Below are 15,480 nucleotides of genomic sequence, written 5' to 3'. Positions count from 1 at the left end.
TTCACTAACAGGCATGCCTGAAAATTGAGTAACAACTTGATCATGCTCAACCCCAACTACATTTTCACTAGAGCAAAAGCACCATTAAATAGACACAGAGAAGTATTCCCACAACCAACAAATCAGATCAAAGCTCTGCTGTCCTGATACATCTCTGTATGACTGTTTGCAGAATATTGAAAAGCTAATGAGGGGATAGACTAAAAGCTGGAATAACAAAGAATAATAAAAGGAATAGGTAACATTTCGGGTCGAGACCCATCTCTGATGCAAGGTCTCGACCCGAAACATCACCTACCCTTTTCCAGAGATCCTGCCTGTCACGATGGGTTACTTCATCTTTTTGTGTCTATCTTCGGTGTAATCTAGCATATGCAGTTCCTTGTTACACAGCTTATGAGAGATGGTGATTTGAGAATATCCCCATAAAGGGGCCTAGGATTTGAATGTTAAAGATGGGTAATTGCCTGGGTTGTTCCAACAGCATTTCCAAAGCCAAGAAGCCAATAGTCAGCTCCATGCACAGATTCCCCTCCAAATCCTATGCCATCACTACTGCTTCATCATCTCCATATCTAACTGCTGGAAAGTGCTTCCCTTTGCTTTCTGGTAGCATCTTCAATCGAAGGACAGTTAACAGGTTAGGAAGGTGGTTCATCATCTCCTCAAGGGCAATTAGGGGTGGGACATAAATGCTGGTCATTGATCATGAGAGATAAAATAAAACAAAATCACTTTCCACAGCTACATGGCTAAAATAACCCTGCATAATGATGCCAGAACTCTACATAGCAATAATTAGATTATAGTGGGACTGATTAATCCACTTTTATAATTTACTCACTTTCACATAATACACGCCATTTGCAAATCAAACTAAACTGCATTTAATTAATCAATAATTTTCAAACTTTTGCAAGGCATTTTTTCTTCATTCAAAAAAACATGATCAAATGAAACTACAACTATTTTTTCCAATGATATATTTATATTGGTATAGATTTTTCAGTAGCTGTACTTTTGAACATGTACATAATTTATTCTGTGGTACTCATGTTATGAAGAGGTTTAAAACTTCACAATATATTTTTTGTTGCATTAAATAATACGAATAGAATAAGGAGGATAGGGTGTTCCAGGCCTGCATGAGATGACCTGTCTCGTGGAAAACAAGCATACAAACCAAAGCCAGCGTAGAAATTGAATTAGGTTTTTGGATTAAAGAGCCATTAATCATAGCCATCTGCTGATGCTTGGCATATTTTTGGCTCCAATCACACAAACGAGAGATCATTTCCTTTGGGATCAGTTAAGAAGGAAAAATAAAAAAAAGCTATAATCATATACTAAATTTAATAGTAATTAATCAGCATTTTAATTCACTGTTTTGATAAATGTTAAGCCCAATTATTTGCAAATGTAAATTTATTGAATATAATTATAATAAAAGGAAACAAAGATTTAATTTATATCTGTACCAACAGCACCCTCTACAGGAAATTTTCATAGAATTTCCAGCTGTGGAATTCATGCATTGGGAATAGGTGCACGAGTAGGCCATTCAGCCCTTTGAGCCAGCACCGCCATTCAATGTGATCATGGCTGATCATCCACAATCAGTACCCCGTTCCTGCCTTCTCATCATGTCCCTTGACTTTATCTTTAAGAGCTCTAGCTAACTCTCTCTTGAAAGCATCCAGAGAATTGGTCTCTACTGAGGCGGAGAATTCCAGATTCACAATTCTCTGGGTGAAAAAGTTTTTCCTCATCTCCGTTCTAAATGGCCTACCCCATATTCTTAAACTGTGGCCCTGCCTCAGTTTCTTTCTTCCAGCGTGTCCAATCCCTTAATAATCTTATATGTTTCAATAAGATCTCCTCTCATCCTTCTAAATTGCAAAGTATAAACGTCCAGCCACTCCATTCTATCCACATATGACAGTCCCGCCATCCCAGGAATTAACCTTGTGAACCTACGCTGCACTACCTCAATAGCAAGAATGTCCCTCAAATTTGGAGACCAAAACTGCACACAATACTCCAGGCGCCGTCTCATTCGGGCCCTATACAACTGCGCTTAGTATGTCAAGCAACTTCAGTGCACATATAAATAAAATTAATGTAAATACAGTTTTGCTTCCTATCATAAAAGAAAATGCGAGTTGCAGTAACAAGGTTACAAACTTTGGGCTTTTTCTTTGCATTAGCATCAGGGTTATTAATGTATTGAATTTTTGTGTTTATTATACAGTACATATTAATTATGTGAGTTGTGTTATAGGCCTGTTATGCTGCTGCCAAGTGAGAATGTCATTGTTCTGTTGTCGGTACAGGACACTTAACCACTCTTGACTTTACTTTGTAGGAAGGAACTGCAGATGCTGGTTTAAACTGAACATAGATACAAAAAGCTGGAATAACTCAGTGGATCAGGCAACATCTCTGGAGAAAAGGAATTGGCAACATTTTGGGGTCAAGACCCTTCTTCAGACTCAGAGGAAGGGTCTCGACCTGAAACATCATCTATTCCTTTTCTCCAGGCATGCTTTGTTGGTATTGTAGGGGTAAGAAAGGGAGATTACCGAGTAAGAAGTGTAAAGCCACAATAATGATAATCTTAAATATGGATGTAGCTTCACTGAAATCCAGGTTCAGGAACATATGCATCAGCAACTACAAATGGATCTTCTTCTTTCGTGTGGCGTGCACAGCCTAAAGTTGTTGGACAACTTGTTCTATTTGATCTTCCGTTTGTGCACGTTGAGTTGATTGCATTAGTCGAAACAGGGCGGACCACGTGAAGGTTGCAATCTTCCACCCCTACAAATGGGTGAACACGGTTTAGTATTATGTGTAAGAAGGAATGGCCGATGCTGGTTTATACCGAAGATGGACACAAAAAGCTGGAGTAACTCAGCGGGACAGGCAGCATCTCTGAAGAGAAGGAATGGATGACGTTTCGGGTCAAGACTGAAGAAAACTGCTGAGAAAACTGCAATGTGTTTGAAGGAATTAAGTTATAAAGCTCTGGGTGCACGTTTCAACAGATGAACTAAGGACTATAACAATGATAAAACTAATAATGAACTGAAACATTTATAGAGACAGAAATGATTCAACTTTTTGATGGCATAGTAGTCTGCTGCTTATTTCAAGATGAACAATTATAGAAACAAGGAACTGCAGAAGCTGCTTTATAGAAAAAAACAAAGGTCAGGCAGCATTTCAGGAGAACATGGACAGGCGACATTTTGGGTTGTGACCCTTCTTCAGACTGATTGCAGAGGTGGAGGGGGAAGAAGTAAACTGGAAGGGGCAGAACAAAGCCTGCAGGTAATAGGTTGATATAGGTGAGGGAGGATTGGTAATAGGAAGGTGTAGTGAGACCAGACAGGTTGAGCGAAAAGGTTTTTTTATTTTATGATCCGCCCAGTCCGAGTGGAGACAGGTGGGACTGGCGAGACCCGTGCCACGGGCGGAATAGGAGGGGCTGGCACAACCGGGGCCCCATGAGGAAAATGGGAAACAGGCACAACAGGTGCAACCAGGGAACAGGACGCGGCTGGTGGACGACCCCTACACCAGGGTTGGGCCACCACCACCGGGCCGTCGATAACCAAATGAGCAGACTTGAGGCGGGCCACCGACACGATCTCCTCACGACCCTCGACATCTAATACAAAAGTCGCGACCCCAGGCCGCAACACACGGAAAGGCCCCTCATAAGGCCTCTGGAGCGGAGTGCGATGTGAGTCCCTGCGAACAAAGATAAAAGAGCAGTCCTTAAACACCGGCGGAACATACACCGGGATAACCCCATGGTGCCAGGACCCCCACTTTCTCACGCAGACACGCCAGCCCAGACGAGGCAGGCTCCAGCGACCCTCGAACCGCAGGAACCCGCAGCGGCGCACCATACTCCAGCTCCGCGGACGATGTGTCCAAATCCGCCTTCGGAGCCGTGCAGATCCCTAGCAACACCCAAGGCAATTGGTCCACCCAATCCGGGCCAGTGAGCCGCGCCTTCAAATGTCTGTGGAAATGCTCGACCAACCTGTTGGCCTGAGGGTGGTACGCGGTAGAAATGTCAGCAGGCACACCAAAACGCGCCACCCAGTGGGCCTCCAGAGCCCAGGCACAATTCACAGCGGAGGTGTCGGACAGCGGAACAGCTTCAGGCCACCGTGTGAAACGATCCACAACCATGAGCAGGTGAGTGGCACCACGAGACGACGGCAAAGGATCCACCAGATCCACATGAATGTGCACAAACCGATGAGAAGGAAGCACGAAATCCTGAAGCGGCGCACGAACATGCCGCTGGACCTTAGACTTCTGGCAAGGAATGTAGGCCCTGGCCCATGCCGCATCCCTGACGTAGAGGCGATGATTCTGCCGACCGCGATAGCCTCTACTGGCGATCGGCTGAGGCATTTCCCAAAAACGAGTAGGGGGCGCGGCATTGGCGGGCCTCCGCACCCCAGCATTGGTGGTAAAATTGAGTGGGCCACTAGGGGCGCTGCACTGACAGCAGCCTCTACCTACAGCCTGTATGTCATTTCTATCTTTTTTTTATTTTTAGTTAGTCCAAAGTCTGTTTTAGGGGGAAACTTTTACTTTTCTATGTGGGGGAGGGGGGCAGGGTAAGGGGGAAACCATCTCCAAGTCTCTTCCTGGCGGGGACGCGACTATTTCTCCGAGTCGCGTCCTCGCCCCCCCACCTCGCGGCCTACCAGCTGGATCGGAGCGGCCTTTCCTGCCGGGGACCAAGTACCGGACCAGGGCTGCTACAGCGGCGGCGCAGCGCTGGAGTCACTGCGGAGCAGGCGATGCCTACCTGGGTCGCCGTTTGGAGCTCCGGAGCGTTGGGCCGCTGCTCCAACATTGTGGAGCTCTGGTGCGGAGAGCTTCCAACGCGGGCGGCGCTGAACGGCATCGTGGAGCCCTGGGGCACCTTGCAGAGGGCCTACAGCAGCAGTCTCCACCCGGCGCGGCCTACGGACATTGGAAGCCGCCGACTCCCGTAGGAGGGGGCCGACTCTGGTGTCCACGCTGCTGAGGACGTCCCGCAGCCCCGACGTCGGACTTGTATCATCCCAGCGAGCGGTCCTGGACATCGGGCCGCCAGTAGCTGCAACTGCGGAGGGCACGGGGAGGCCCTGACCACGGGGAACAGTGGAGGAAGAGACTGACTTTGGTGCCTTCCCACACAGTGGGAAACTTTGATTCTGCGGTGTGGGGATGTTTTGTGTTAAATTCTATAGTGTGTTGAGTCCTGTTTATTTTTATTGTATGGCTGTATGGGAATTCATTTCACTGTGCCATCTGGCACATGTGACAATTAAATCTATCTTGAATCTTGAATAACACCACGGGCTCTTGCTGCGAGCCAGCGAAGTCATCCTGAGCAGGAATAGCCCGGCGAGGCCACTGTGACGACGGCACGGACACCCGGCCGATGGAACCACCATCCTGTTGCTTGGAAAGCCACAGCTCATCCACCCGTTCAGCGAGCGGCAGGGGGGGCCGGTGAAATCGGACCCAGCGAGAAGCAGGTGGATGTCATCGGTCATCTACTCCAAAAACGCCAGCTTGAACTGCAGGCAAGGCTTATGCTCACCCTTGAGCGCCAATATCTCACCCATGAGAACCAACGGCTGCCGATCACCCAGACTGCCCATATGTAGCAGCCGAGCCGCGCGATCGCGGTGGCTGACCGCGAAGGTGCGCAGCAGCAACGCCTTCTTACTTGCCAATGGCCGGCGGATTCTGCAGGAACAGCAGCAGCCTACGATGTCGTCTCCTGGGTGAGAGCGCCCACCACGTAGAAGTAGCGGGTGGCATCGGCAACGATCTGGCGGAGCTCAAACTGGGCCTCGATGCGTGCGAACCACACAAGAGGCTGCTTCGCCCAGAACACAGGCAGTTTAAGTGCGACCGCGTTCTGCTGAGTGGGCAAGTCGTCAAAGTTCTCATCGGCATACATGGCGAGAAGAAATCCGAAAAATGTTCGGATCGTCGGGGTCACCAGACGTGGTAGTGAGACCAGACAGATTGAGCGAAAAGTTTTTTTAATTTTAAATAAAAATGAACAAAGAAAACCCATGAAGTTCACGAGTCTGTCTGCACTAACAATAATAAGCTCCTGTCGCTGGGAGGAGTGCTAACTAACTGACACCCCAAAAGTCCGCGAAAACCGACACCCCAAGGTCACATGACCGCACCTACCGATGAGGAGGGTTCTGCCCTCTCCACCCCACCACTAAGTGCCGCTACAAAGGAACATAGGTGGAGGGGGAGGGGGGAAAAGAGTACCAATGGTTCTGGTTAAGTTCACAATGTTGAATGAAAGATACGAAATTCCTCCTTTGAAAACAACACCCACAAAACAAATGTGATCAAATTTCAGCTGCCAACTCTCAAAGTACACATGGATGCCATCTCTCTTTGTGCATCCAGTGAGCCAATAAACTTCTGATTGAGCTCAATGTTTAATTATACAAATGCTTCAAATCATTTCAATTTGTGATCCAAATTGTAGGCAAGAGCACTTTTCCTTCAAGAAATGGGGTACCAATAAAGATGATGTGGTAGGTGAATGACAAAAAAAATAAATCGGAAACTGCTTGGTCAGTAACTGCAATGACAGAATTATGATGAAGGGGCAAAGAGGAAACCACGGTTGTACAAGAGACTTAAAATTCAGAGAATAATCCAAGGTGAAAAATCAACAGGAAATGCCAATTCCATATTGATGTAGATGAATTCAGCTATCATTTGACAACAAAATAACAGGAGAGGATGCTTTGAGGCTTCGCAGAGAAACGCTTGCAGGAGGCCCACATACAAATGTGCTGAAATGGGCAGAATATTCTAAAGAATGGAAGGAATACTTTATTGTTACATGTGATTAGCAGGGCTCTCGCTTAAATTTTTTTCCCTGTTGCCAGCCGAGCAACCTTGGCAGCTTTTTAGGTTGCCAAATGACAGTTTAGGTAGTCATTTAAGATGGCTTGCATGACGCGTGCAATAATGTGCTTGGACGAAGTGCTTAGTTACCAGTCGGAATTATACTCAATGAAGCATATTATTTCTGCTTCAAATAAAGTCACAAACTAAACATATTCACCAATCAAGACATGATTTATCCCACAATGATATGCAGCAAAATTATAAGACAGTATCTCAACTCTTTTTACACATTGCAATTAATGCAATTTCTATTAGTTCTTTCCACTTCCAAACAAAAATGTGGTTGGATTATTCAACATATGATCAACCTGTGTCAATAAATCCTGGACCATGATAACATATATGCGTACGTATAGTTGTGAAAGTTGCTCATTAAATAACTACAGTACTGGTTTTCCATATTAAGAACATTGGTTTGACGTTAAAATGAATGCTGTAATAACGTGTCAAGGGCAGCAGTGACAATCGAACACTGCGGTTTTAATGTTCCACGTGTTCACAATTTAATTAATCCATCTTTATGGATTAAAACAAATAATAACATTGGGAATTAAAACACATTTGATTGCTTTCCGTTATCAAACATAGTCAATGGGTTAGAAGGCAGTCGGTGCAGAATGGATGGATTGAGGCAGGTGAATTAGTATGTGATGGTTGGAGTAGGTAAAATGTGTAAGGGGATAGCACGGGGGATGTCAGTGGTGTTGTATGGGGGAGGTTCAGTACGGGATGGATGGGGGTAGACAAAAGTGCTGGAGAAACTCAGCGGGTGAGGCAGCATCTATGGAGTGAAGGAAATAGGCAATGTTTCCGGTCGAGACCCTTCTTCAGACTGTTTTCCCCATTCTTCTTGAATGGGAGGATCAGCGCAGGATGAATGGGGGGGGGGGGGGGGGGGTGTCAGTACAGCGTGGATCGGAGGGTCTGTGCAAGATGAATGGGGGATCATTACAAGATGAATGAGGGGACAGTACAGGGTGAATTGGGGAACCAGTGTAGGATGGATGGGGGGGGGGGGGGGTGGCAGGAGAATCAATGCGAGGTGGATAGGGTGATCAGCGCAGGATGAATAGATTGTGGTGTGGGGGGGGGGGGGGGGGGGGAGATGGGGAGGGAGCACAGGGGATGTCAGTGAGGACTGAATAGAGGCGGCAAATGGGGATGTAAGTTATTGGGGCAAATCCTTCAAAATCATGGAAGAACTCGGATAAGGACATGGACAATTTGAAAAAGACAAATTTGCTGGCTGCAACGAAAAAAAACCCCAATCCACAAACCTGTCTGGCATGTGGACTTGCGCATCAATAAACTGGGCGAATGGTGTGGGGAGGAAAGGCTGAGATGGAGATAACGAGATTATCTTGGATACACAAAGGAAGGAACCAAGCCTCAGCAGGATGACCCATCCATCAAGACAATAGGAGCCCGTCCAGGCGATGGGATAACGATCAGGCTGAGGGATCATGACATCAGCAAACCCCTTATCATCGGAAGCCTATTGTTCATGCCAGATCGAAACTGGGTATCATCAAAAGAACCCTTTTCATCCAGAGGACCACCTGAGGGTTTCAAAGGAAGCTCAGGTATAAAAACAGGAGTCAAGCCAGAACTCTCTCTCTCTTTCTTTCCGCCCTGCTGGACGGCTCGTGAGCCCAACTGTAAGTACCCCAGTGACCTGGTGAAATTCCCGAAATAGTATAGAGGTTAAGAAAATATAGGGGGGGGGGGGTAAAATTGTGTAAAGTAAGTTTTACGACGTGCTCGATAGTTTTCCGTCCATAGTCTTAGTTTAAAGCATAAGTTTAGCCACGTATTATGTAGTGTTGGTGAGATTCGATTTCTCATTGTTCAATAAAGCCTGTAAATTTTAGACTTGCTTTGAGTCCATCTTGGTTTCTGTTTTCCCTCATCAGCACACTCTGGTCAATTCAACCTTTTATCATATCCCACCATAATTCCGAGGTCTAGAACCTAGGGGAATCCCTTTTGTTGTATTCTCTCTCTTGGAAACTGCTCGAGTGGAGTGGTGGCCGTTTGACCCTCTGACAAGGGAGAGAATAACTCGGGCAGTTGGGCCCGAAGGGAAATAAAGGGAAACGCAAAACCCCTACAGAGATCAGTGCGGGATGGAGAGGAGAGGTCCCAGGATAAAGGGAAAGGGAAGGTGGAGGGGGCGTACAAGAGAGAGAGAGAGAGAGAGAGAGAGAGAGAGAGAAGAGGGGCAAGGTATGGAGGAAGGAGGGTCAGCGCTGCCTTGGCCGTTGGGATCCCCTCGCCACCACCTCCCTCCTCCGCCAGCCAACAGCAAGGTGCGGGGCCAAGCGGTGCAGCTCAAAGATCCCATAGCTATAGTATCTTTGGTGCAGCTGCTTCAGAAGGGTCGGAGCGAATGACGGGCCCCGAACAGCGGCAGCAGCGGCCCCATCACCATCTCCACCAGCACCCCACCCGCACTGATAGCAGGCAGCGGTCGCTTGTAAACCCGCTAATGGCGCTTTCAATACAAACCCTCCCGCACGCCGAGGCCTCCCCCTTCCTCCCTCCTCCCGGCCTCGGCGTGTGGGAGGGTTTGTATTGAAAGCACCGTTAGCGGGATTGCAAGCAGCGGCTGCTATCAGGGCAGGCAGGGTGCGGGACGAGTGGGAGATGGAGCCGCTGTTCGGGGCCCGTCATTCACTCCGACCCTTCTTCACCCCGTACCTAGTATCTTTCCCACGCAATACAGCCGTCACCACCGACACAAAACGTCGCGTTCCTTTTCTCCAGAGATGCTGCCTGACCCGCGGAGTTACTCCAGTTTTTTGTGTCTATCTTCGGTACAAACCAGTATCTGGTTGCCAAGCCGGGCAAAATGACTCGGTGTTTAGGTTGCCCGGCGGCGCTTTGAGTGGCCAGTGGCACCCGGGCAACCGCTAATTTCGAGCCCTGGACTAGGCACTGTGAAATTCTTTGCTTGCATACACAATTTACACAAATGAGAATCATCAGAATGGAAGAGGAAATATGGAGTATGCAGTTGTGAGCCATTCCACAGCCACTGTAGTCATAGCCTTAAGCGAGATGGAATCCATGCTGGAACTAACCAAATGAATGGAGCAGAGGGCAAGGAAAGCAAGCATAGAAAGGGCAACACAAATTGTGCTTGAAAAAAAATGTTTCCAAGGGATATGAAAGAGGTGTTGCTGTTGCATAACTGCTGCATGAAATTTGGTTGCAGATACTGTGATAGTGGGGTCCCTAAACTTAATCTACAGGCTAAAGACTGATCCAAAGACTTTAACCAGGCAGGGCATTTGGTCAATCTGAATATTATTGAATTTGGTACATGATTACAATTTGTGAGGAAGGAGTAGGAAAGGACAGGTTAATAGGACTAGAAATAGAAAACAGAATAGAATTGAATAAAAAAAGTGATTAAGAAGCATGTTGTAGAATAGCACCCAACCAGCATGCATGGAAAGTCATAGAATAGCAACCAAAACTTTAAGCAAACTTATCTATCTCAAAATTGAAACGCAACAAGGTTGGGGCTCATTATGGTGATAATTGTGTCTTTTGTTAAAAGCACTGGAGATGCCAATGTTACATTAAAACCTGAAATCTGGCAAATGAACAATAGATAAAATTGAGAGCGAAGTATTCACATTGGAAAAAAAAGTAACAAGCTAAAAGCTGCAAGTGACATTCCCAAGGATAAATGCGCATTGGAAGGCTGAGCATTTACCATGATGTGGCCCTGATGGGCAGTTATTAATAAAGTAAATGCAATGTTGAATTTCATTGTAGGATTATATACTAGACAGAGAATATCCATAACAGAGCTTTGGTCAGATGACTTAAAAGTACTGAATCTACTTTTAATTGCTGAGACCTGAAGTACATCGACAAAATATAACAGAGAAGTTACACTACCAATCTAGTTATGAAGGAAGAGCCACGACACACGTTAGGGAAAAAAAGCATGATCAAACATTATTTACACAGGCAAAGATGCAATGGTAGAAAACAGAAATGTTAAAAAACTACTGAAGGCCAAAGAGGGACATATTGGGACTGGCATAAAAACACAGAAGAAAATATTATCCCAGACGATTAAAAAGTGACATATATGTGTGGAATAGATGGATGTACACAGCTGTGACAAAACACATTATATCAGTCGCAATGATTCTATGATGTGTAATGTTTCTCTCCTCTTTTGGCTCAGTGATGTAAAGTTTGCTAAATAGATCTCTGCACCAGTAAGCAATATCATTTGAGTATGCTTTGAATTAAATCATCCAAATCACACACCAACTGATCAGAGTTATCTTCATCCGTTCATGATTCCTGATCAATAGCTCAATTATGGTCAGGATTTTAATGATGCCGATTTAAACAGGCATAGAGGTTGAGTGCATCACTACCACTAAACTGTGCAAGATACAGCATGGAAAAAGTGTCTTCGGCCGACCGAGTCCGCTTCAACCAGCGATCCACGCACCTTAACACTATCCTAAAAACATGAGGGACGATTTACAACGTTGCCAAACCAATTAACCTACAAACCTGTAAGTCTTACCGCAGCGCCTCCGTGCTGCCAAATAACAACATCGTGCCTGAAAATCAGGTTAAGAGTTGGGCTAGAACATCACTCGGGACCCAGGTACATTTTTAAGAAACACAATGTATTAATTTCACGGTCACCATTTATAATCCTTTCATTTGAGACGCATTTGATTAATTAAATTTAAATTCCAAGCTATCATGGCAGGAGTGAACCTGTCATCAGAAAGAATTCATAGAATAATGTTATCACGTTTCTCCTGTATTCATTCTTTAATGTTTTCCAATGCATATTTACCATTAAAAAAAACTTTCCACAACATTAACAAGTCACAAGGCTTTCACAGGTTTTTTTTAACTTATAGGCACCTTCTACAGATTAGAGCACTTACTCTTTATTTTTGTTTGAACGAGAACAGCCATTTTTACCTGAAATGCCAATATCATTTCTTCATTAGCCTGTTGGCACACTAGGCCAGACCATACAACATTACACAGATTATACAAAATTTGCAACATGATCTTGATCTGATTTTAACTGTCCCTTTAGTTCACCATAACAGAGGAATATTGCTTGTTCTTCTGATTGCCTGCATCACATTCTCTGCTCCTAAAGATGGTTCTCTCTGTACTGACAAATGATCCCAGATCAGAAACATTAACTATTTCTCCTTCAACAGGTTCTGCCTGATCTGCTGAGTTTTCTCATCATTTTCAGTTTTAATACAAATTACTATTCCTCTAATGCTTCTTCTAATCCACGTTAGCTTAAAAAAAAACACACATACAAAACAGACAATTTTATTTGCAAATGTTAGAGAATTAATATAATTAACTACTGTTCAAATGGTACCTACCCCATTAACAGGAGGCCGGGTGATACGGAATGGTAGTTTTGAGTTCCCTTGAATACAAATTAGGTCAATATCCAAGGTCATACAGGCTACCTGTCAAGAAATAATCAGTATTTTAAACAAATACTTTTGTGACATGGAGATATAACAAAGTAAGCTTTACTGAATTAACCACCATCTCTCCAGAATGCAATTTTCACTTTCACAATGTTAGTGAATATTAGAGGGTCAGGTGCACAAAGTTTTTCATTTCATCTCCAATTGGGAATTACCTTCCCTTTACATTCTTCACGTTGCCATTTTTCTACTTATTTTCTCACACATTTCTTTGCAACTTCAATTTTTCTACTATTACCCCTTTCACATTCTTTATTTGTATTTTCCTTTCTCTACATAGGTGCAAATATGTCTTTAAAAATATGTCATTATGCATTTGGTGACTTTTTCAAAGTCAAGCGCAAAATTAAGGTGATAGGAAAATTTTCTCCGATGGAATTATACTGGTTTGTCTGGCAGGGGAGGCAGTAGTTCCAGAGAGACGGAATCACAGAACGCGTGTAGAGGCACATAGAGTTGCATACAGTCAGAAGCAGCAGATTTCAATGGCAGGTTTAGGCCAATGAACCAAATGAGTAAAGTGTATATTCGTGTGGATTGATTGTGGACTGATTGTGGAAGGGGTAGAATGAGGACCCACAGTCCCTTTTATATCAACGGGTCAATAGTGGAAAGGGTCAAGAACTTCAACCTGGGCGTGCACATTTCCGAAGATCTCTCCTGGTCGCAGAACACCGATGCAATTATAAAGAAAGCACATCAGCGCCTCTACTTCCTGAGAAGATTACGGAGAGTCTGTATGTCAAGGAGGACTCTCTCGAACATCTACAGGTGCACAGTAGAGAGCACGCTGACCGGTTGCATCGTGGCTTGGTACGGCAACCTGATCGTCCAGGAGCGGAAATGGCTGCAAAATGTTGTAACCACTGTCCAGTCCATCATCGGTTCTGATCTCCCTATCATCGAGGGGATCTATCGCAGTCGCTGCCTCAAAAAGGCTGGCAGCATCATCAAGGACCCACACCATCCTGGCCACACACTCATCTCTCCGCTGCCATCAGGTAGAAGGTACAGGAGCCTGAAATCTGCAACATGCAGATTCAGGAACAGCTTCTTCCCCACAGCCATCAGACTATTAAACATAGGCACGTGCTGTGAGTAATTACTCAAGGTAGACAGTCAGTCGGCTTTTAATAAAATAACTTAAACCGCATATGCTCAGATTGTTCTCTCCGCAAAAATTTAAAAAAAAGACAGTAACAATTCAATTTGCCCAAGGCTTCCAAGTCTCCTTGATTCTGAATTACTGAATGGATGGGGGGGGGGTGGAGGAATGAAGGGTGACGGCAGGTGGAGAGATGGTGGGAAAAACGGGAGCACACCGGGCCAAGTTGAATCAGTTGAAATCTTATTGAATTTAAGAATAAGGAGCAAGCCATTTAGAACGGAGACGAGGAAACACAGAGAGTGGTGAGTCTGTGGAATTCTCTGCCTCAGAGGGCGGTGGAGACAGGTTCTCTGGATGCTTTCAAGAGAGAGCTAGATAGGGCTCTTAAAAATATCAGAGTCAGGGGATATGGGGAGAAGGCAGGAACGGGGTACTGATTGGGGATGATCAGCCATGATCACACTGAATGGCGGTGCTGGCTCGAAGGGCCGAATGGCCTACTCCTGCACCTATTGTCTATTGAATGACAACACTTGTTCAAGTGACCAATTGGAGGGAGAGTTCCTTTCACAGCATGTGGAGAGTCTGTGCCAGGGGTAAAGTTGCAGAGAGGGCAGGAGTGTGAGAAGGAGGGGGTCGGGGATAATGCCAGTAACTCACTCACCACTGCCGCAGCGCTCCGGATGCGGAGCCACCGCATTGTGGCTGGGGAGGGAAGCAGCTCGGGTGGCTGCGAGCGGCCGCCGGAACCCGACAGCAGGACTGGCCGCCACTTCAGCGCCTTCTGCCGGCCCGCTCACCTTTGGCAGTGCTCTCCGTCTGAACACCTCTCACCTGTCTCTCGCCGACTTCGCTCATGTCAGCCACTTCCCGTAAATCCTTACATTCCCACAGCCGAGTAACCTCGATCGCGCTGTCGGAATTTAAGGATTTGCGGGAAGCGGCTGACATGAGCGAGGCCAGCGAGCGGCAGGAGAGAGGTTTTCAGACGGAGAGATGCCATAGGTGAGCGGGGGCCGGCAGAAGGAGCTGAGGTGGCAGGTTCCGCTGTCCGGCCCACGGCTACTCGCAGCCACCCAAGCTACTTCCCTCCACGGCCACAATGCCCGCCCGGAGCGTCGCAAGTGGGTTACTGGCATGATACCGATCCCCTCCTTCACAATGCTCCTGCCCTCCCCGCAACTTTACCCCAGGCCAGACTCCCCAAACACTGTGAAAGGAGCTCTCTCCCCACCGGGCCACACCCCGGGAAATACGGTATTTAAAAACATATAGCACCAAGAAATGTACGTAACACATTATCGGTACACAAACTCCATTCTTCTCTCTTTGTTTCTTAAAATACGCTTAAGATAATGGCAATCCATATTTGAAAAACGCGCCAAGAAACTAGCATGCGCAGTAGGCTGCTGTGCACGCGCTGTACTACAAAGGCAGAATTTCTGCTGCCTTCAGCCCCGCTTGTCATTGACGGCTTGAAGCAGCGCTGACGGCACGTGGGCTGCACAGACCTTCACATGTTGCAAGTGATGCGGATGAAAGGCACGGAGAATTATGCCGACCTAAGAGATCGATCTCTTAAATAGGCATAATTCCCCCATGCCTTTACTATTTATATTTAGTAATTACCATGTTATAATTTTAGTCAGGGTAGGCAGTGCCTGATTAAATACAACTTCAAACAAACTCTCAACTATAACAGCCTATTGCACTTTATCTGTTTATTGATGTGTGTATATATATATATTCTATGGTATATGGACACACTGATCTAATCTGTATTTATGACTACAATATTATGTTGTGCTTCAGCATGCAAGAATGTCATTGTCCTATTTGGGACACATGGCAATAAACTCTCTTAACTTGACTTGTAAAGCTAAG

The 15,480-nt window shown here is 45.7% G+C and overlaps 1 protein-coding gene across 5 annotated transcripts in view; it reads right to left on the bottom strand.

The window, feature by feature from the left end:
* rpp30 (ribonuclease P/MRP 30 subunit) overlaps positions 1 to 15,480 on the bottom strand; it is a 62,279-nt gene that overhangs the window by 20,396 nt on the left and 26,403 nt on the right. For all 5 annotated transcript variants that reach the window (XM_055646574.1, XM_055646572.1, XM_055646575.1 and 2 more), the window contains one exon: positions 12,375 to 12,464. In XM_055646574.1, coding sequence (XP_055502549.1) covers positions 12,375 to 12,464 — 90 coding nt within the window. The remainder of the gene's footprint in view (positions 1 to 12,374; positions 12,465 to 15,480) is intronic.

This window comes from Leucoraja erinacea, chromosome 15 (genome assembly GCF_028641065.1).
Source record: "Leucoraja erinacea ecotype New England chromosome 15, Leri_hhj_1, whole genome shotgun sequence".
NCBI classification, from domain to species: domain Eukaryota; kingdom Metazoa; phylum Chordata; class Chondrichthyes; order Rajiformes; family Rajidae; genus Leucoraja; species Leucoraja erinaceus.
This window is presented reverse-complemented; position numbering and strand designations above follow the sequence as displayed.